Here is a 23,344-nt window from a genome sequence, read left to right as displayed (position 1 = left end):
CGCTCACTTGCCTTTCCTCCCAGGAGCCAACTTCAGCCTGCGGGAGCTGGGGCTGGGAGAGGTGACGCCCCCTCACGGGACCCTGTACCGGACAGACATAGGCCTCCCGCACTGCGGCTACTCCATGGGGGCCAGCTCCGACGCCGATGTGGAGGCCGACACCGTGCTGTCCCCTGAGCACCCCGTGCGGCTGTGGGGCCGCAGCACACGGTCGGGGCGCAGCTCCTGCCTGTCCAGCCGGGCCAACTCCAACCTCACGCTCACCGACACGGAGCACGAGAACACCGAGACCGGTGAGTGGCCCACGCGGCCCGTGCCAGGCGCCTGGCTTTCGAGGCCAGGCTTTTCATTATAGTATTGATTTTCCGTTCCATCGCTGGGGCTCTGGTGACATTGGTGAAAAATTGCTTTGCTCTCAGTGGTCAGAAGTCAGAGCCTCTTGCACAGTCACCTGAAATACCCACCCACAGGTGACACACCAGAGATTGGGTCGCTGCTCTTTGTTTTCGGATCGGGGGGTGCCTAAAGCACGGAGTGATTCCTTGCAAGGTGCCTCTTTGTAGGGGAGCAGTGGTCATGGGTCCCCGGCAGCTTGTTGTCCATCGCGTCCGCCGTGTCTGGTGCTGCCTGAATCCTGCTCAGCCTCCAGCCTCGAGGGGCTCAGTAGTCCTGGGCAGTCGCCACAGGTGTGCCCTGCCCCAGGGTCTTATGCTGGTCAGAGAACGGCCTTAAACAAAAACTGTCATGTTGGGGTAACTTAAAACTTGAGGGTTTCCTCCCGCTTTCCCTTGATCTCAGCTGCAGATCTGGGCGCATGCAGGCTCCGGGCTCTCTCTCCCCCTCTCACCTCTGCAGCCCTTCTTCCAAGGCCCAAGTGATGTTGTGGGAGAAAAAGAAGAGGACGAGTTCACATGCCTCCTTTTCAAGGTGGAAGAAAGGGAACCTGGTTTCAGAACTTTCCTCCTTCCTTTTGGGACCTTGTTGGCAGATGTCTGAGGGGCTCTGGGTTAGATGCAGCCCTGCAGGGCGCTGCTCAGGCAATCTCCCTGCCCGTTGTGCCCTGCCACTCTCCGGGCAGCTTTGTGGACCCAGGTGAGAACTGAGGAGGCACCCACTGGGTCTGGCAGCGAAGTCTTAGGGAGGGTGGCAGAGACCGGGGACAGCCCCTCTGCCCAGGGGAGGAGAGGGCTTTTGTTTCTCAGAAGTTTAATGAGGGGGTCTGCTGGTGCTTCCATACCAGAGTGAGAAGGGCAATGTGAGTGAAAACTCGGCCAAGCCAGGCACCAGTGCCCCCTACTGTTTCCAGCTCCAAATGCAGGATCCTAGTGATTGCTGGCCAGGGTTCCCCAGAGTCAGGGTGGGGACCGCATCAGAGGTGAAGGCTTAGGCAGTTTTAGTCTTCGAAAAGGATGCTCTAGCTAGGTTATGCACCACACAATCCCAGATCTGGAGTCAGGCAGGAGACCAGGTAAGGTCAGAGTCAGGTGGAAAATTTATTTCCTCAAAGTGTCAGATGCAGCAGAGTTCCAAATATCCATTCCACCACCCCTCCCGGAGAGCTCGGAGGTTTTCCTAGGGAGCCTGTGCACCTGTCTGAGGGGTAGGGGAGAAGCAGTGCCATATGCTGGCTTGGCATCGTCTCCCTCCCTTGACCCCCAACCAACCCTGTGAGAGGGCCAGTGACCTCAGCACCTGAAGGAGATCCCCCTCTCTGCAGTGACAAGACATCCACACTCCTTCGTCCACCTTCTCACCAAGGCCCAAGCCAAGCCAGCAGCCCCTTCTCCCTCCACCCCCACCATGTGCTGAACCAGAGCAGGGATTTGATGTGTAAGGCCTGTACAGAGAGAATGGTCCTGATTGAGAGGCAGGAAGCCTCAGTTCCATCACTGACCTGGGATGCGCCGCTGGATAAGTTGGATCCTTTCTCTGGACCTCCGTTTCTTCATCTATAAAATCAGCTGTTTAAACCAAATCTGCATTTCCTATATCTGAGAATGTTAATAGTTCTTAGGTTGGGGTGGGGATGACAGCAGGAAAGTGCTCTGTGGTCAAATAATGTAGGAAGCACTATGCTGAATGAATTTAAACCAATTTCTTTACTGAAGGACTTCTCAGAGCCTTTATTAAAATGTGCGTGCTAATAGGTAAATCACCAAGGAGAGCTAGCTGCAGCATTCCCCCAGTTGATCTGAGCATGGAACCCTTTATTCTCAGAGTGTCTGATGGGTTCAGTGTTCTGATGAACATCGTTGGGGAATAATTGAGCTGGATGACCTGCAGGCCCTTCTGGATCTGGGGTTCTGTGACTCAAAGTGCTTGCATTCAGACGAAGGTGCGCGAGAAGAAAAGGACAGTAGCAACATTGAGTAGCTGCTGATGAGCAGCAGAGTACAGACACAGTACCAGTGCTTTGGTCCTAGCATCTCATCTCCCCCCGCCCCAACACCCCTCTGAAGCAGGTTTTATTATCCCTTTTGCACAGAAGAAGGAAACTGTACACTGAGGGGTTAAGATACCTGCTGAAGTCACACAGCAAGACAGGATTTGAACTCGGGCCTGTGTGGCTCTAAAAATCTTTATCCTTGTAGCCCTGGTGACAGTGAATTTCCTCTGCAGCGAAAGACTTGGGCTGTTTGCTCTTTTGAAGCCTTCTTGCCATGGTGACAAATGATCATTTTTCCATAAAGTCATGACAGAGTGAGGTGCACACCGCCCACATTATTGTATATTCCCTGAGAGCTGAATTACAGCTGAATTAAGCCTCTGTTGAGTGATAATGACATAGTCGAGGAGCCTGAAGAGCTTCCGCCTTTGATGAGGGGGACGGGAAATGGCCGCCTGCTTCCCCTGGCCCGGCCACCTTTTCCTTCCGATCGTCCCTTTCAACGCTGACTGCAGCACTTAAGCCTCACTGTACTCAGGGAAGACAGGCAGGTGAAGGAGGTGGGCAGGTGAACCTAACGAAGGCCCCCTGGCCTCCATAGCCCTTCCAGGCCGGGACTCTCCAAGCCCAGACACCCGCAGGTGCCCGCGTGCCTGTCCACTTGCCGCTAGCTAGGAAGCTACACTCATAGGGTCTAAACAATGACGGTCAATCGTACTGACAGCGCATGAGCCATAGGAATGGCTCCCTTTTATCTGCTGATGAGGTCGACAGCGCTCTTGTTCACACCATGGTCTCCCCAGCTTACAGCTGAGGGGCCCGGGAGGTGAAGATGGCAAGAGCTGGAGCCAGGCCCTACACAGGAGTCTGGTTCTGTCCTGGCTGCTGCCCCTTGCATCTCCCTCTCCCTCCCCTGCCCTCCTCTCTTTGTCTTGCATTCATCCCCGGCCCAAGTTCTCCTTCCCTGACGAGAACTCAGGTCTTAGCACCAGAACGGGGCTCTGTCGCACTGGGTGCATTAGCCAACCCCTCACCTTGTGGCTGCTTTTTGGGAGTACGGGGGAGCCATCCTGAGGGCCCACCATGTGTCAAGCCACTGCTCACGTGTAATTGCCTTTAATCCTCATGAAGATGCCATGGCATTCCCATTTCCCAGATGGGAAAACTGAGTCTCCAAAAAGGTCAACTGACCTAGCAGAGACTGTGTAGCTGGTTAAGTCAGCAGGTCAGCAAAGCTTGGGTTGGAAGTCAGATCTCTCCAATCCTATAGTCCGAGCCCTTTGCCCAGCTCCATTTGAATCAGTAAGTATTGGACTCTCAATTGAGGCCATCAAAAATGTGTGACCAAGTTCTCAAAGATCCTGACCAAAGGTGAAATGCAAAAACCCCCAGCGACTTCCAGCCACGGGAAGGGACATCCACTCTGCCTCCCCGCCCGGCCTTGCATTAGTCAATAGCAATTGTCAACAGTATTGATAGTGGTGGAGGCTTTTGCTGAAGTCACAGTGATGCAGCACACAGCTGCATCAATAATAACTTTTATGGGGTCCATTGAAGCCAATTTCTGCCCCGAAGGTTAATGTCAGCAGCTTTTATGTCACTGCTTAATATCCAAAATAAATACAGGATTGACTGGGTAACAGAAACACAAATCTTCCACCCCAGGGCTGTCAGGCAGAGCCAGCCGTCGGGCCTCTCCTGCTGAGGTGGGGCCAGCAGGCTAGGGGACAGGCCAGGCATACAGTCGGTGCTCAATAAGTGTTTTTTAGAAAGCAAAGGTTATGATCTGAGCTCCATTCCCAACCACTGGGTCCGGTTGACATGATGTCTCTGTTGCAGATTCCTATTGTAATTTGTTCTCCATCTATCCCAAGCTCCCTCGGTGTGCTGGGCATCATTCTAGAATCAGGAGTCTAGATGAATAGCAGGGGGGTGGAGACATGACAGACATCCTTGTGTCTCTATCTACAGGGGAGGGGTAGCAGGCACCACTGTGGGGTCGAAAGAGCCGCGGCTCTGGAGTCTAATGAGGAGACCTGGCCTCATATCCTCGCGGTGCCACGTCCAGCTCTGAAACCTTGGGCGAGTCCCCCGTCCTCCCCGAGCCATGGTTCCCTCACTTCTGAAACAACATAGCCGCGTTTACTAGGGACGGAGAGGAGGGGGATGGGGAGTTAGGGATGCTGCAGAAATTCTGAAGATGAATAGTCTGATGGCCATACAGCAGTGTGAATGTACTTAATGCCGCTGAGTTGTACGCTTAGCACTGATTTAAAGGGTTGTATATGTTTTACCACAATACAAAAAAAAAAAAAAAAAACCACACACACACAGAGAAAGCATATCACCTTCTTTCCTTGACATGTTGCTATGAGCCTATGCTACAACGTTTGTGAAGCATGTGGTCTGTGTTGGTCCTTAACTAATACGAGCTATTAATATTAATTTCTCAAGGAGCTGTGGAATGACAGTAAAAGTAGCCATTGGTTTTACCCTGAGGGTTCAAAGGCTTATTCCTTCTTTCCACTCACGTTATGCACCTGGGCTTGAAGGCCGCGGAGGATTTCGCTGAGCATCAGGGTTCCAAGAGAGGCATTCCCAGCAGAGGAAATTGCACAAGCCAAGGCTTAGAGGCGTGGAGAGGCATGGTAGGTCTGGCAAATAGTGAGAATCTACTCTGCGCTTTAATCCCAGAGGCAAATCGAGAAATGCATCTAGAAAAGAAATGATGAGAGAGAATCACGGTTACCCCCAAATTATCACGCAGCCTAGGTGTCAAAAGGGAAATTATTGGTTAACCTAATTAGGCAGCCAAATTGCTTATTCAGAGTCAGAAGATTAGGTGAGCATCTCCAAAGCACAGTGAGAAAGAAGCTCATTACCAATTTAACTCAATTTATCCTCTACCCTCCCTGGCCCCATGCTCATGAGACGTGGTTTAAAAAATCTATAAGAATATCTATCATTAATTCCGTATGTGGCCCGAGTACTACAGCTACCCAGCCATTGTGTGCACAAGGCTCCATCTTGTAGGATAGGAAGCCGGGCCCCCTTGGCCTGAGTAGGGATTGGACGTCCACATTTGACAACCCTTCTGTCTCGTGAGCTGGCCCACACTCCCTCCTGGGAATGCAGAGGAATTAGGGATTCGACTCTCTGACTGGGCAGTAAAATGAGGGCTTTAAGGCCCCAAGTTCCAAAAAGGATTAGGAAGGACCTATTAGAGAATCTGAGAATCTGAGAATCAGGGAGCTAGAAGCACCTTAGAGACATCAAGCCTATTGACTCTTAACCTTTCCTCAATTTCCAGCCAAGGAAACAGATTCAGAGAGTTCAGGTGACTCGCTGAAGGTTGCACAGCTAGTGAATGGTAGAGCCAGGGTTTGAGTCCAGATCTGCCTCTCCCCAGTGCCCATTATCTTCCTTGACCACTGCACTCCACAGTTTGTTCAGTTTTATAGAAACGTGTTTTTATTAGTACAACATGTACTGTGTGTGTGTGTGTGTGTATACACATAATATCTGGGAGGTGATTCTAGCTGCTTCTAGAACATAAAGTTCTTTGTCAGTATTGGAAGCTTACAGGAAAGACACTGAATCCATAACCTGTTAGAGCTGATTTAGAGCTAGAGATCGTACCAGGCCATTCTCAGATTGTGACATGCTGGGAGAAAAGACATTTTAAGTAGGGATCATAGAGGGTTAAGAGAAAAATTCCAACCAGAAGGCATCTGAGAAGGTTTAATGGAAGAAGTGCTGGCCCCTGGGTTTTGAGGGATGGAAAAGACTAACAGATAAAAAGGAAGAAGAAAGGGTGTTCTGTGTAGACAAGGCATGAAGGTGGACAAATAGAAAGTGTGTCCCATGAGGCTGGCAGATAGGGGTGCAACTGAAAATACAGGGACAGCGTGTTCGGAGGGAAGGCCGGAGAGTTAGCAGGATCGCCTGTCATTTACCAGCTATTTATTGAGCACCTACTAAATGCCAGGCACTGTTTTAGATATTGGGGTTCCAGCATGATCAAAACAGACAAAACTATACACTCCTCAGTGAGGAGACTGATGATCAACAAGTATGAAAACTACATGATGCAGGATGTTTCCAGATGATTAAGTGTTACGAAAAAGGGAACAGGGAATTCCAGGGTGAGAGCAAGGCTGCGGTTCTAAATATGGTGGCCAAACAAAGCTTCACTGAGAAGGTGACATTTGAGGCATAGGAGCGAGTGGTGAGGATGTCTGGAAAAAACATGGTCCTGGCAGATGGAAGAACAGGTTCAAGAGCCTTGAGGCAGAAGTGTGTCTGGCTTGTTTGAAAAGTAACAATAAGATCAGTATGGTTGGAGTAGGGGTAGGTTAAAGAGGTGATGTGGGGCAGGCCATTACACGGGCAGCCACGGGAGGGTCCTGAGCTGAGGAGTGACAGGCTCTGACTATTGCTAGCACAGGAGCATTCTGGAAGCTGTGTTGAGAGTAGACCCTGGTGGGCTATGTCCAAGTAGGAGGCTATTGCTATAACCCAGGAGAAAGAAGATGGAAGTTCAGACAAAGAGGAAGCTTGAAGGCAGTGAAGAGGGGATCTGGCCTGGAGAAGGGAGCAAGCCACCTCTTCCCTGGTCTACCCTTGGAGCAGTGAGGAAGACTTCCATACTCAGGTTCTGTGACCAAGATGGGCTCCTTCCTCTCCGGGGAGGGGCACATTGGATCCTTCTTCGAGCCTCACAACTCCTTCAGCCCAGTTGCAGGGTCCTTGAGCACTGGCCCGTCCCATGCCACATCCCATGCTCTCTCAGGCCTTGGTCATGAACCACACCCCTTGCTCATTCCTCATACCACACTCCCGACCTGCTGCTGACCATCCCAGTTTCTAACCTTGCTGCCTGACTCCCCCTCCCAGCCTTGCCTTACCTCCCACAGGAGGCTCTTGACACCATCTTTTTTTGTTATGATCTTGGCTTTCCTTCAGCCACAATTCCAGCCCTTCCTTCTGCTCAGACTGCCTTGGTGAAGTCTGACGCGGGACCTCTTCTCCCTAGCATTACATCTGCTAGAATTGCCTGTGATCTAGAAGCCAGTATCTGACAGCCACTAACACTGTTGTTTTCGGGAGTTCCTTGTAAGAGGACTTTAAGTCAAGTCCTGGCCCAGTTAAAATGTGCCCCAGTCCACTCCCCCTGTCTGTGCTCTGTTGCTCTCCCTGGTGGGCAGAACGTGCTAATACAGGAGCACCTGGCCTCTGACTTGGGAAGAGGAAAAGAGAGACAGGAAGATTCCAAAGCTATGCTAAATTAAGATAGATTGCATTCTCGAAATTAGGTTAGGACCTGCTGTGCGCAGAGAGGTTCAGCAAACCACGGTTTTGTTTTCAATTTGAACCAACACGATTTTCAGTTCAATGGAAGCAATGATGTGCACAATGACAAACGTCCTACCAGAAGATGTTTCCCAGGCATCTTTTTCCCCATCAGTAAATTCAGCTTTGCCCAGGGAGAATGGCTTAAGGAGTAATTGGTGGTGGGAAAAGAGCTCTCTGCCCACAGAAGCCTACTTCCAGTACCAGGGTGTGTGGAGTCCGGGGACAAATCTGGTGTCAATTTTAGGCTCTGTCCCCAGTCCTGGTATGACCTTGAACCAGTCATTTCTCCCCTCTGGGCATTGGTTTCCCCATCAGCCAGATGGGGTTTTTGGAATCTCAGGCAGCAAGATAACTTGGAAGGAGAACGGGCTTTGGAGTTGAACTCGGAATCCCAGCTTAACCACTCAGCAGTTGGATGGTTTTGAGCAACCTACTCAATCTCACTGAGCCTTGGTTTCTCCATCTGCAACATGGGAATGAATAAGTGCCGAGCTCCCAAAGTTGTAACAAGCCTGCCTGGTGACTATGCATATGAAAGAATCAGCACAGTGCGTTCCACATTGTGGATCATGACTGATCCTTAAATAAAGGTTGGGGCTCTGCACCATCATTTAAAATAATAACAACAAAGGTAACAGAGAGGCGGAGGATAGAGTTCATGACACATAGTAAGTTGTTTTGTGAATTTTTAATTTAATTCTCCTTTACACACAGCTTTGGTACGAGGTCATCCCATACAATGTTTTTCTTATTCAGGAGTTGAGTTAGAAAAAAATAAGTTTAAAAGATGGTACCAGGCACATAGCAGGACCTTGTGTGTGTCACTTCCTCTCCTTCAAGAACCCCTCAGCTGAAGATCCCATGATTCATGATGTCAGAGTCTTGTCTAAAAACTGTTGACTTTGTATTTTGGGGGCTCCTTTACCGAGAATGAGTATAGATTTGGCAGAGCCTCGTGATTCAGTTGGGCTCTGGGATCAGATCGACTTGCCCAACGTCACATACCTTGTATAATGATAGAGCTGGCATCCCTGGTCTGTAGGTCCCAGCCATCTTCCCTGTGAAAACGGCCAGTGGGGTGGCTAATATGGTTGTGACCCGCCCCCCCCCCCCAGATGGGAAGAGTGGCTCAGGAAGTTCCAGGGGGCTGAAAGAGTCATCCCTGGGTTCACAGAACCCGCTGAATCTCCACTCGGTACAGGGGCAACCGAAGAGGAACCCCAGGAAGATGTACGTGAGCACCACAGGCAACTAGGATGTCAAGTGAAATTTGGCTTCCCCCAACTCCTGGATCCTGATTACAAATTCAGTTACACACCAGTCAAGCTAGGTAGATTGACCACAGTATAGAAATGGCGTTCTTTCCTTTGACTTCAGGCTGGAGAGAAGCGTGTGGAACAAAGCAGGGGAAGGGCTGCTGGAGTTCACGTGGGTCTGATACACGAAGCAGAGAGCTTAACAGCGGTCACTCACAGGATGCGAAACTGGTCTCTGTGCAAACCCCACCATGCACCTCTTTAGGGAAGAGGTCTCAGAGAAGGCCAGACCCTCCCCCAAAGTGGCAGGCCCAACTTCTGATGGTGGGAGAGCAGCAACGGTGAAAAAAAAGGAGCATTAAAGTAGCAGCCAGAAGCCTCAGGTCTGACACCCAGCTGTGTGGACTGTTAAGAAACAGCAAAAGGTTTGTTATGGCCAAGCTTGTGGGGATCCAGAAGAGACAAGGCCAGAGAGAAAAGCTGGCCTCCATCGTGGTGGAAGACAGTCCAAAACTACTAGCTCAAGGGCTCAGCCTTTCTCCTGAAGGTCAGAAGGAACCACAGAAAGCGTTTAAACAGGGAGAGGTCAAAGGGGGCAAATTGCCTCTGACACTGTGAATGGAATGGTGTCCCTCCCAAAATTCGTATGTTGAAGCTCCACGCCCGACTATGAAGGGATTTGGAAGTGGGGCTTTGGGGAGGTAATGAGGTTTAGATGAGGTCCTGAGGGTGAGACCCTGGTGATGGGCCTCATGCCTTCGTAGGGAGAGGGAGGCACTGTTCTCCCCATGCATGCACACTGAGGAAGATCCACGTGAGCACGAGCGGGAAGGCAGCCCTCGGCAAGCCAGGAGTAGAGCCCTCACCACTGCCTCACCATGCCAGCACCCTCCGGAACTGTCAGAAACACTGCTCTTGTTTAAGCCACCCAGTCTGTGGTATTTTGTTATGGCAGCCCAAGCTGATGAAGACAGCCTCCAAAAAGCTTCAGGAACTTGCCAGCCGGGAAGTCACAAAGCTGATACCTAACACGAGGCTGTCGAAATCCAGAGCTCTTAACCCTGCCCATTGCCTCATGGAGACAGGACTGCAAAACTATCTGGGTGAATGACTGTCAACGATTTTGTGGGTTAAAAAGGTGCCAATATGCAAGACCATCCCCTCCAAAAAAAACCAAACAGAAACAAAAACCTTAATGATTCACACGTGGGAACACAGGCTCTAGAGCCAGACCGCCTGGGTTTGGGCACCAGCCCTTCGACTTCCTAGCTGTATCACCCTGTGTTACACAAGCAAGCTTCCGAAGCTCTCCATGCCTCAGTGTCCTCACCTGCACAATGGGACTCATTCTCCTGTCTGCCTCATAGAGTGGTTATGAGAATTAAAGGAGCTCAGAGAGCTAAAGCATGTGGAATGGTGCCTGGTGCTCAGAAAGGGCTGCATGAGCTTACACTGTTGCTGTTCTTAATTGTGCAGCACTCCAGGATTTACAGAGTGTTTTTGCATTTTGTTGAACATTTGCAACAACCTTGGGGGTAGATAACTGTCTTGTCATTGTTTTGGAAGTGTTCTGAGATCACAGGGCTGGGAAGTGGTGGGATGGAATCCAGTCCCAGGCCCCTCTGACCCCACACCCATGTACCGCCATCCCTAACGGGGACTGGCAGCTGGTCAGCCCAGCTTTCTGCCAACCGTGGCGCCCCAGCTACCGGGGCCTGATTTTCCTCAGGCCACTTGTTCCCAGGCTGTGCTACGAGAAGGATCTCAGGCCAGGCTCTCTGTTCAGGAAGCAACTTCCCTTCAAATAAGGAGGCGAATCCTTTCTGTTCCAAACACTGAAGAGGACTTTTCTCTCCACTACCACTCAGCAGCCTGGCTCCTAAATGAGTTTTCTGTGCTCGGCTTTGTAGGATCTTAGCTACAAAACGAATTGCTTTTCTGAATGTGCCTCCAAAAAGGAAATAATCATATGGAACAAACCAGGTTTGAAGTGTGGTATAAACAAAGGGAGATTGTTTGCCATTCTAGCTGCTTGTAAGGATGCAAGAGGGAGGAGAGAGCGGCCATCCTGGGTGTGAAGTGGGCTGTGAAAACGCAGAGGAAGCTCTTCGATAGGAACCAAATGGGCTAAGTCAGAAGGTAGACCACACATTAGAAGTGAGGCGCCCCGGGCATCTCTCTGCTCCTGCAGCCTCAATTGGTGGCAAAAAAAGAGAAACTGCTCAAGTCCAGAGGATTTACCCTTCTTTCTACGTGCATCCACAACTTTCGATCATTTATTACCTCAGCCCTAGAGTTAGCAGTGCTAAAAGATGCATTTTATTTGGAGAAAGTATTGTGTCATTTTGTCCCCCCAGCTAGATTTAAAAAGCTCTTCAAAAACCTGTGTGGCACTGGGCCATTATTACTCACATTTAGGGAGTGTGTAATAGCTCACAATGTCCTTTAATACCCAACATTTCATAAATTATCACATTATCTCCCTGGTCCCGGCACCTGAGCCCACACCCTGACTTTGAACCCTGACAGTGGACCTTCGAACTTGGAGCCCACGTGTGGGGGATGGGGAGGCAGTGCCCCAAGCTCAATGAGTCACTAGAAGGACTCACAGGGCTCAGCTTATAGTGGGATGCATGGCTAAGATTTGTTACAGCAGAAGGATACAAAGCAAACCAACAAAGGGGAAAGGTACCAAGGGCGAAGTCCGGAGGAAACCAGGCATAAGCTTCCAAGCGTCCTCTCCCAGGGTGGGCCTGACTCCCCCAGCAATGAGTGGTAATGACGTGCAAGGCACAGTCTACCGAGAAGCTCAAGAGACACCCTGTGCCCAAAGATTTTATCAGAGGGCTGGCCACATCGGTGCCTTCTGCCTGGCTCCTGCCCAAATTCCAGCCTCTCAGAAGGAAAACGGCCATCATTTGTCCACGTAGTCTAGGCACGGCAAAGCCTCTCTTAACATTTAGGGAAGCTTTAATGTCAGGTAAGGACCTGTTTACTAGCCACGTTCCCGGACACCAGCCAAGGGCCAGCCTTACAAGCAGACCTTGTGAGTCAGCCTAGCAGACCACCCGGTGTGGACTTCTCAGGACAGCTTTGGAGCCCTTCACTCTTTATCTTTCATGTCATAACTCTCATAGTGTGATTATACATTTTATGAGACCTTGCTTGATGAAGGAAGCTCGCTACTAGGGCAACAAAGGAAAAGAGAAAATGAATTGATGGATCTTCCTCAGGGAAAAGAGAAGCGTGTCTAAATGCTGTCACAGTGGGGCAGGGGGCAGTGCTGAACTGGGGGCGGGGGTGGGGGGACATGGTGAAGCTGCGTGCAGGGCTGTAAGCATCCAGCAGCATGTGCTGGATGGCGTGCCAGTGCACCACGGATGCCATGGGGAAGCCGGCGTGGGCTCTGACCATGGGGTTCACGCTGTAAGGAAGAGCGACACGTACCCAGGCACTCTCCCGCAGAGCGTTACCTGAGTGCCGGGAATGAGCCTGGGGGTCAGCAGAAGAAATCTGTGCCGGAATCAAATGATTCCCAAGACCCCGTAGAGTGCTGAGTACCCGCTCAGCGAGCACTGGGAGAGGAGCCCAGGAAGGAGAATGGCTACCATAGTGGCCTTGCGCCCCTACCAATCCTGGAACGCCATTTTCAGGAGTTCCAGTAGCCAAAAAAAAAAAAAGCTTGGGGTTGTGGGGCCAGGATGCCTGCTCGATTCAGGAACAGGCCAGGGGAGAAAGCTTTACCTGGTGGTCAGGTGTAGAAAAGTCCCAGGCCCCCTCGACTCTAAGTCAGCTCCTCTACTAGCACAGAGAAACATCCAAATATCTTTAATGCCCTCCAGCCAAAGACCACCAGACACTCCCCAGTAGTTGAGTGGGGTTTCTGGACTCTGCAGTGAGGGCAAAGGCACAGCATGGGGAGCCATTGGGTGGTGCGGTGGAAGGTGTTAGAAGGATATACGGGATGTAGCCCCGTGTTAGGTGATTTGGGGGTGGGTTCAAGGAAGTGGCGCTTTGCTTCAGATTAGATACTGTCGGGTGGCAGAGCCAATTCTGTGCCTCTGTGTCTTAAATCTTATGTAGAAGCCAGAAAGAATGAAGTCAAGTCGTAACTGCCAAAGCTGTAGTCGTCACTCACGTTATCTGGGATAGGGGGACACTCAGTCATTTTGTGGTTTGGACAATGTTCTGTTCTTGTTGGAGATTCAGTCATGATCACAGAGTGGCCTTGCCTTTGTCTTAGTCCATTCAGTCAGAGCCCCCATCTGAAGTGGGCATGTGAGGTTGTTCAACAGGAGAGAGCCACCACCCAGCTGGGAGTGTCAGGCCGGTTCCTGACCATCAGGGACTGTTTTTCTCTTTTCTCTTTCTCGTCCCACATCAAAAGACAAGGGAACAGATGGCAGGATGCTTCCAGAGCCTTCAGTGACCCGTGCCCATGATAAATCTCAGTGTCCCAGGAAGAGAATAATGAAAATTATTCAATAATAAGCACTATTATATTCAGTAAGTACTATTAAATACTTGTTTAAAGATACGTGCTCAAGAAATAATACAAGTTGTTTACGGAATATTTATTATTGGTTATGTACCACAGGAGCCTCTTTACATAATCTCATTTCATCCTCTTAATATCTCTGCAAGGTTGGTATTTTCTTTTGGGCAGATAAGGAAATAAAGGCCCACACAGGTTAAGTGGCTTCCCTGAGGACACCTAGGTAAGAAGTGGTGGGAGCTGAATTCAAACCCGGATCTGCTGACTCCCAAGCCTGTGCTTTTCCTCTGAGCCGGGCCTCTTTGACAACGTGGCTACCTACAGCAGTGACAGAGATGACTTTCCAAGCCATGGCCGAGACTGGTCTTAGTCCGAAGAGCATGACAGCCCTGGGACTAATCCGAAGCGTGTTCACACACGAGCAGAGTGGTGGTGGGGGGGGGGGGGTCAGGGCCACAGATGGCACGGGCCGCCCACGCCCAGGCCCTGGCGGAGCGCGGTGGTTCCTGGGAGCCGCTGTGGTGGCCCCAGCAACGTGAGCTCATCCTGGCATCCCCCGAGAGGGACAGTAGGCTAGATCTATGTTTTTTATTCTTGCACAGTTGGCTAATTAATATGAAAAAGAGCTGCCCGTTATTGATTAACTTCATATTCCGCCACGACGATGTCTTAATGAAACTCAATATCTATAGCTCAGAAGCTGGGGTGGAAGTTTTAAGTAGGAGTGATGGTTCACCTTGCCATCCCCTTCAGAGGTGCAGCATCGTTTAACTGTGGGGAGGGAGACAAATTTGAAGACCTGTTGAAGTTGGTGCCTTGGCCGGAGGCATTATTTTTCTTTCAGGGGTCCATTTTGTATTTATCAAGCAACCTTTCCACACATCTGTGGAATCGTGCCCGCATTTCAGAGGACTAGACTGAGGCCCAGAGAGCAAACAGGAGAAGGTTATAACAGTTATTGGATGCTCTGTTAGTTTCCTATGGCTGCTGTAACAAAGCGGGTACCTTAAAACAACAGAAACGTATTGCCCCCCAGTCCTGGAGGCTAGAGGTCTGAATGCAAGGTATTGATAGAGCCACCTTCCCTCTGAAAGTGTGAGGGAATATTTCCCGGTGTCTTCCTAGTTTCTGATGGGTTGCTGGTGATCATTGGCATTCCTTGGCTTGCGGCTACGGGATGGCAATCTCTGTCTTCTCTGATACATGGTGTTCTCTCTATATGTCTCTGTCTTAACGTAGCTGTCTTCCGCTAAGAATACCAGTCATGGTGAATTAGAGGCCCAGCCTAAGCCATCCTAAGGCCTCATCTAAACTCATTCCATCTGTAACGACCCTACTTCCAAATAAGGTCACATCCTGAGGTGCTAGGAGTTAGGATTTCGTCTTAGTCGGCTCAGGCTGCCATCACAAAATACCCCAGACTGGATGGCTCACACAACAAACGCTTAACTTCACACATTTCTGGAGGCTGGAAAGTCCAAGACCAAGGCACCGGCAGATTCAGTGTCTTGTTAGAGCTGGTTTCCTAGTTCGTAGATGGCGCCTTCTTGCTGTGTCCTCACATGGCAGGGGGTGAGGGAGCTCTCAGGGGTCCATTTTATAAGGGCATTCATTCCATTCATGAGGGCTGCTGACCTAATTACTTCCCAAAGGCCTCACCCCCTGAAACCATCACATTGGAGGTTAGAACTCCAACATATGAATTTTAGGGGGACACAAATATTCGGTTTATAGCAGGCTTCAACTTATCTTATTCGGGTGGGGTGGCTAATTCAATCCATAACAGATGTTTATTAGGTACTAGGCATTTTAGGCACTTTGACCCCACCGCCACTTGGCAGCCTGGCTCCTAAGTGAATTTGGAGCTTCTTAGTGCCCGAAGAATAATCAACAGGAGAAACCATTTTAGTCTGAATGATATGGCAGTTGTGACTCTCCACACAGGACTCGAGGGCTCCTGAGGCCTGGTTCCAGCTTCCCCTCCCTCTGCCTGGCACACAGCACCTCACAGCTGGAGCCAGCTGGGCCAGAGCCCCAAATTCTAGGCCTCGTCTAAGTTGGGTGAGCCCCTTCATTGGAGATGTGGGAGCTGCAGAGAAGATTCCCGCCTGAGAGCACGTGGGTGACTATGGGGCTTTGCCACTAACAGCAGGGAGTGCGTGTGCAAACATGTGTGTGGCTGTGTTCAAGGACTCGGCTAAGCAGCTGGTTTGAGGGGGGCGGGTGGGGTAGGAATGCGTGTATATGTGGAGTTGCAAGTGAAGATCTACTTGATGGTGGGTGAGTGCAAATGTGCGGTGACACGGATGTAATGATGTTAGCAGAGGAATAAACGTGCCACCAGGTGGGTGGGGGGGACACGTGAACGAGCGTGCACAGGTTTGCCTGCACGTGGGGTATGTCTGTGTGTGTCTGCGCATGAGTGAGGCAGGCGGGCGGGCGGGGGGGGGGGGGCAGGTTTCTGCCAGATCCCTGTTGTAGTTTAGAATCAGACAACAGCCAAAGGTGAAGTCTTTCCTCCTATAAAGATGGGGAAGGAAGGCTTTGGGGGCCTTTTTTTATTTTGAAAAAGAGAGAGAAAGGCATCATCAAGTTAGTGGTTGTTAATTAGGAACAGGTCCCAGGGAAGCTGCCTACGCAGCAACACCAATAAATCACTCATCAACTGTCCATGGCTGCCTGCCTCAGTCGGGCTTCTCTGTAGCTGGAGCTCTATCGCAGCCAGGCTAGGGCCTTCCCACTGCAGAGGAGTCAGATGAGAAGGGGCTGCCTATCTCCCAGACCGCAGCCTATCCGTGTCCCCAGCATGCACTAGGCAGGAGAGAGGGTAGAGCCCCATTCACTGGTTCATGGACTTTCATCCAAGTTTCTATGCATCCAGAGCGCCCCCCCTCCCCATCCCCTGGGACCCTTCATCTCTCACCACTCTGCGTTGATTCAGGCTCCAATTCAAGTGTTCCCTGGTCACAGCCTCTTTTGCAGCCTTGCACATGCGCGTTAGAGCTGTTGCTGTGTGTCTCTCTGTGCCCCACATAGAGAGGTGAGCGTGGGGTGGTACTCAGGAAATAAATTCTTGCTTGACCCGCCCCTGCCGACTTTGTCACCAACGTAATATCCACCAGCAATATTTTAAAGTATTGAATTGAGCTAAAACCGCCGTAGACTTTCCCATAGGAGGTGGGAAAGGAAGTAACTGCTTAATGGGTTCAGGGTTTTTTGGGGCGGTGATAAAATGTTCCAGAATGGGTAGTAGTACGATGTTGCACAACACTGGGAATGTACAAAATGCCACTGAATTGTACACTTTAGAATGGTTACAATGGCAAATTTTGTGTTATGTATATTTTTCTATAATAAAAGAAAAAAATATTTTAAAAAACCCCACCAACCTAGAGTAGCTTATTCATCCATTCCTTCAACACACACTGATTGAGTACATCTGTAGGATGAGGCCTGGGGGATACAGAAGTGTTTGGGATTAGGGGATGCAGATGGACATGCTGCCAACGATGCTTCCTGTTTTAAAACAACAATATAAAACACTGGGAGTTTGCCATATTGGCCCTTACTTTATATGTGAGCAAACAATCACAAAGGCGAGAGGTTTGTCCAGAGTCACAGAGATCCCAAGTGACGGAAGAGGGTATAAACTGGAGTCTGTCTGCGGCAAGGCCCATCCTGCATCCAAGGCCCTGTGTCTCCTCTGAATTTCAGGGCCGGTGCTCACAAGTTACCTTGGTAATAGTAACAGCTAGTGACTGAAGAGCCCACATAGATGGCAAACCAGACATTGCCAAGGACAGTTCCTCCACCAGCTCCTCTGGATGGGGGCCCTACCATCTCTCCTCCCTCACTCCCTGTCTTCTGCCCACCCACCACCACCCCCCCACCCCCCCGCCCTCCATCCTCAGCACTGCAGGCATGCTGATCTTTCTAATCTGATTAGCTACATGCTCCTTGGAGATGTTTGTGTCAGTGTCCTGACCTCCTTGCTAAGCAGTAATTTCAGGAAACTGACTTTCGAATGACATTCTTTAGGTTTTTGTTTACTTTTTAAAATACGTAGATGCGATCCAAATCTCACAACCTCTGCTTTTGTGCTTCACGGAAATGTGTGGAAAGACTTAAGGGATAATTACTGAATATTTTTGCCACGTATAAAAAGATATTTGGTCGAATGAAGTCATTCTTTAATCTGGTTGAAGTGTGGGGTGCAGGTGGAGCTGGGCATCAGAATTAGAAGCCTTTAGTTTAGGGAGCTTAGGGATCCCCATCTTTGGGGCCAAATCCAGATGTCACCCTGGAAGCATGAAGTTCAAAGACAGTAGGATTATGAATTGATCGAAAACTGGCAAAAATATGTCACCGGTGTCTTTCCTCCAGACACTGAGACATAAGCCAGGATCTCATAATTTTTGTTGGCATCCGTACAGAGATACTTCGGAGAGAGGAATCACAGGTTAAATCCTGCCTCTGGAGTCAAATAGAGATAAAGAAGAGCAGTCCACCGCTGTGGGGGCAAAGGGGATATGGGGGCGGTTACTGTAGGCTATTTTCTATTGACTCCGGATCTCATGTTCCTTTTCCTGTGCTGCTTTGTTCGCTCATCCATTCCTGCATTCATTTGTCCATCAAATGTTTATGGAGAACCTGATATTTCCAGGTCCTGTTTTAGTGATTATAGACAGAAATGAGATTTCTGTAGTAATCAGTATAGGTTATTTTAGGTTGCAGTAACAAACAACCCTCGTATCTCAGTAGCTTAACAGAGTTTCTTTCTCATGTTGTGTATTCAGCATGCTTCGGGGGTGTGGGAGGAAGGGCTTCGTCACACCGTCTCTCAAAACCCAGGCTGATCAAGCCTCCACCGTCTTGTCGCTGCACTCTCTGGAGCCAGTGGCCTTCGTGGCTGCTTCTCACAACCCAAGGGCCTGACTTAGGCATAGGTCCCCACCTAACTCCAAGGGAGCAGGGATGTGTGCTCCTCCCATGTGCCCAGAAACAGAAGACAACCAGATTGGTAAGCACCAGAGCATAAAAAGGGCTGGGATATGAACACAGTTGAATACCTGCCCTCGAGATGTTTCCATCCAGTAGAAGAGACGAGTGGATGGACCTAACAGCTGGAGGTAGTCAAGAGTGTGCTGGAGAGGGGGAAGGGAGTTGTGATGTGAGATCTGAGAAGCGGGAGCCATTCACTGGAAACTTGCAGGGTGGAGGTAGGGGGTGCTGGGAGTCTAGCCACGACTCGCCATAGCATGTTCACACGTGCACGAACTACGTGTTTGCTGAAGCGTATGGGGGGTGGCTTGGGTGGCAAGAGGCAAGTCCAGATAAGCAGGGCCTTGGGCTGCACCTGTAGGTGTTTGAACCTTATTCTGCAAAGGAGGAAAAGCCATCAAAGGAGCATCAAAGCTCCACCCTCTTTGTGTTTTGGAAAGATCACCCTGGGTTCCACATGAAGGAGAGAGAGCGACATATGGTGCACACAAAGGCAGAGTAGTGGTCATGGGGACAGACTTGGGAGGTCCGTAGGTGGAAGTACTGCTAAGATTTGGTGACCAGATAAATGTCAGCTGTGAGAGAAGAAATAGGTAGAGGCTGGTGACCCCATTTTTGCTTGGGGTAATTGTAGATGCAGTGAGGAGATGCTGGAGCACATTTGTGGGGAAAGATAAGAAGAGGCTGAGCGTTAGATATTGCCGAATTTGGAGTGCCCATGGAAACTTCAAGTCAAGATGCCCCTGTAACACTTGGATATTAGGACCTGAAGCTTAGGAGAGAGTCTAAGTACTCTTAGAATTTAGTACTTAGGTACTCATCCTACCCCTCTGGAGTATCTAATAAATTAGAGGTGGGAGTAACCTATGTGGAGAACAGTTCTTTCCTCCACGGATCTCAAATTACCCATCGACTAGTGCCAGAATTGCTTTTTAAATTGTTTCAATCTCCATGCTTTCAAAATAGAGTCCTTTCCTGCTGATCAGCTTCCCAAGACCCAGTTCCTTGGGCTGAGGGGAGTCCCTGTTCTCTGGCCTTCTGCAGCCCAGATTGTGGTCCCCACCAAGTTGCTGTCATTGTCCGGACCCTGAGTCCCCGGAGGGTTGGCTCTTGTTCATCTGGCCAGGCACCCAGGTGCCCGGTAAGTGTGTCTTGAACAAATGAATAAATTAACTTTAAACTATTCAAAACTGTTAGGTCCCTTGTGAAAATATAAATAGTACTTCCATTTTCCACAAGCCTTTAATAACTTATAACTCACCAAATTAAAATAAACATTTGTTTTACCCTCCACCAACCAGGGCTCTGGAGGATTTGACACCTTTTCATCTTCAAAGTGCTTTTAAAACAAGAACTGGCTTCCCCCAAAGGCCCCTCTTTAGAAGTGGTAGATTGTAAACAGATACTGAAAAGTATTAATATTCAGAAGTGAAGATGCTCAGAGAACCTTCTCCAGGTTATTAAAAAAAAAGGTAAATTGTTTCTTTAATTTTTTTTGAGTGCCTTCAGTGTGCCAAGACTTGTGTTAAGGGTTTTCAGTATCTATTATCTTTTTTTCTCAATGGTCCTGTGAGGTAAATACTCTCATTTTTACTTTTTACTATAGAGATAAGAATACAAAGAGAGAAAATGATTTGCCCAAGGACACATAGCTGGTAAGACGGAGAACCAAGAACCAATCTTAAATCCTTCTAACTCCAGAATCATCAAGCTTTCTTTTGCATCACTGTTTCTCCATTTTAACTTGCATATTACCTGCATCAGACACACGCAGGTGTAAATCCTAGGGCCCCATCCCGGCCTTAGTGGAATAAACTCTGGAGAGAGATGCTTGGGAATCTGCACTTTAAATAAACTTCCCTGGTGCCTCTTGTTTTTATGCACACCGGGATTTGATAATCTACACTTTATACCCGTTGTAGGTTTCTCAAACTTAGATTTTTTTCTAACGGGATGAGCTAAAAAAAAAACAAAACAAAGGGAGAATAACTAGGCTCTGAACACCACGCGCCTTCCACTGAGCTTGGCAGACCTGGCCCTCTGTACACTAAGTGCGGCAGCATCTTCTTCCCTCCCTGCTTTTCCAGGCTGCACAGGCTGAGATAGAAAGCTTCCTCTGTTCCCCTGCTTTTCATGGCAAGCTTGGGTTGATGTTTTCTCTCTGCTCCATATGGATTTTGCAATTAACTCACTAGAAAAGTAAATCACAGGGTGCCTGGAATAATAAGTGCAGTGAACACCAGGCCTTAGCCAAGTAGCCTGGGACTGGATCCAGAGTGTGACTAAGGTTGCCGGGCTGGTGCAGGAAGGAGGCAGGAGACCACAGGCTGGCAGCTCCTGGAGGCCGCACGAAAGCAATAGATGAAGAAGGAGGAGAGGAGCCTTCTGGTTGAGATCGAGCTCCTTTTGTACGTGGTCAGCATAATGTCCAGTGTTGTACATTCCTTTCCTCACCAATTCCACGCCATTCCTTTTGGCCAATATTTGTGTTGCCCTTTTACAGGAAAAGACACTGAGGTTCAGAAAGTCACAGAGCTTCTTACAAGCTGTCACCGCAAGGACAGCTGGGGCACAGTGAGAGCTGATCTGGAGGACCCTGGCTCCTCATCTGGGAAATAGGGCGGTGACCGTACCTAGGTGGTAGGGCTCTCACGAGTCCTGAATCTTCGCTCTTCTGTGGGAGCACCTCAGAGACTGCCCAGCACATAGTAGGCACTTGGAACATTATTCCCGTTTTACCTCCGCGTTACTCACCTGACACATTTCCTGTCACAGAATGAGTGACACTGTTTCGGAGCTAACACATCCCTGAGTTACACAAGGAACAGGGATGCATTCAAACTCGCTCGGGGAATGGGGTGTATGCCTAATGATAAAGCTGGCATGGAAATCAAGAACAGGTGCCAAACCAGCGTGGTTTGGACTGGGCTGGAAATACCTTGGAAATTCTGGAGTCGAGGCTGGAGGTAATAGGTCTTCACCTGACTCTTGCCTCTAGGGCACTCTGCAAGCTTTGGCTTCTTGCTTCTTGGGGCATTTCCTGCTTCAGGAGTCAATCTCAGAGATAGAATCTGATTGGCTGAGCCCATCTTTTCCCGTTAAGCCATTGGTCAAAAATAAGTGGGTGGAGGCGGGCAGGGCCAGTCAGTGGTATACAACTCGGCTGCCCGGGCCCGCCCCTCAGCAGAAGCCAGGGGCCGTGGGCACGCAAACACAAGGTGGTTTGTTTGCCATTAAGTGGCACCATCTAGACTTCTCCAGAAGAATAAAGATTTTGTCTTCTCCATCTTTCTGTCCCCTCACTCTGGGCCTGCACTCAGTCTTCAGGAAAGGCTTTCGGGGTTAGGAGGAAGAACAGAAGGAGTAAAAAGGTTCTGTGTGCTCTACCCGGCTGTGGACTTTTTGCAGAAATGGCCTGAGGGTACAGGTGCCTGCATCTCTGTCCGAAGGAGTCCTGCCCAGCCGCTTGTAAGCAGAGTTCTCTGCTGTGAAGGAGCTCTGCCAGGGATGACATCCACATCCAAATTTGTTCAGTTTACAAGTCAAAAGATATTTTCTCTTCTTGCCTCCAGAGCCTAAAAATCAAGCTGGCTTCTTTTTGCTTCTCACAGCTTCCTGAGCAATAACGATTCTGAAATCTGAGCCAGGCTGACAGTTCTGTTGATGTATGGGAAATGTAGGGCTGGGGTTTGTCCTCTCTTTAGTGGCATTCACTCTGCTGTCATCACAGCTCCAAACCCTTTGGTGACTGTAAGGCAAGTGGGCATGACTCAGCAGAGCAAGAACAGACACCGGGAATCAGAAAAACATTTCGGCTCTTGGTAGGGTTTAGTAGTTGTTTCTTTGTCTAGCTTAAAAATAGAGCAAAAGGGAGAGCACTTAAAAAGCAGATATAACCTTTTAAGCTAGACTCAAGGAGGGATGGGGCACCCATTTCTTCTAGAACTGCATTGTCCATGATTACTTTCAGCAGTGATGGAAATGTTCTGTAGCCATTAGCCATGTGTGGTTTATGCAGCACTTGAAACGTAGCTAGTACAGCTGAGGAAATGATTTTTTTTTATTTTATTTAGTTAATTTAAAATCTAAATTTAAATAACCGTATGTAGTTAGTGACTGCCATATTGGATAGCACAGCTCTAGAATCAAGAGTCTTTTTTCAGCTCTAGGAGGGCAGGCAACATATCTTGTACCCATGCCCCCAATGCCTAGGCTGGTGGCTACCATGGGCTCAATAATATTAACTGAATGAATGCAGGAGATGCTGGTAGTGATGCAATGGAGACAGGACAAGGTAGAAGGTAAGAGCTCAGGCTTTAGTCAGTCTGCCCTGAATTCAAATTCTGTGTCTCACATTTACTCGTCTCTGTGAGCATGGGAATGTTACTAACATCTTTGAGCCATTCTCATCTGTGAAATGGTTGCAGTACCCACCTCTCCTATAAAGTTGTGTTATGAAGACTAAATGAGTTACGTATACCGAGTGATTAGGGTAGCGCCTGGCATTAAATAAGCGGTAGCTTTGTAGAAATGACAGAGAAAATGAAAAACAGCCCTGCTGACAACCACACTGAGATATTCCCAACAAACATACAATGCTGTGAAAAGACATAGGCCAAGCCTCTCTGTGACCAAGATCAGGGCATAAGCGTGGCCAGTATATGACTTCAGTAGTGACTGACCACCCACCTCCTCTGACCGACATCGCCCTCCTAGGAGTAAGTGCTACTTCTTAACCTATTGCCAAGTCTAGCCTTGCTTTGACCCTCCCACCCCGAAATGAAGACGGTTGTTCATTTCATGGTCCCTGCTTCTTGAGAGTTTCCACTCCAAAACCTGCCCCTGCTTCCC

At 49.3% G+C, this 23,344-nt stretch overlaps 1 protein-coding gene across 3 annotated transcripts in view; it reads left to right on the top strand.

Moving 5' to 3' along the window:
- TENM4 (teneurin transmembrane protein 4) overlaps positions 1–23,344 on the top strand; it is a 368,675-nt gene that overhangs the window by 4,400 nt on the left and 340,931 nt on the right. For all 3 annotated transcript variants that reach the window (XM_088018017.1, XM_028116004.2, XM_088018018.1), the window contains exon 2: positions 24–293. In XM_088018017.1, coding sequence (XP_087874143.1) covers positions 24–293 — 270 coding nt within the window. The remainder of the gene's footprint in view (positions 1–23; positions 294–23,344) is intronic.

The sequence above is a fragment of the Eumetopias jubatus genome, unplaced genomic scaffold, assembly GCF_037043125.1.
Source record: "Eumetopias jubatus isolate StellerSeaLion01/CBP00866 unplaced genomic scaffold, mEumJub1_p1.0 scaffold_13, whole genome shotgun sequence".
NCBI lineage: Eukaryota > Metazoa > Chordata > Mammalia > Carnivora > Otariidae > Eumetopias > Eumetopias jubatus.
Note: the sequence above shows the minus strand (reverse complement) of the source record. Positions and strands in the feature narration are given on the sequence as shown.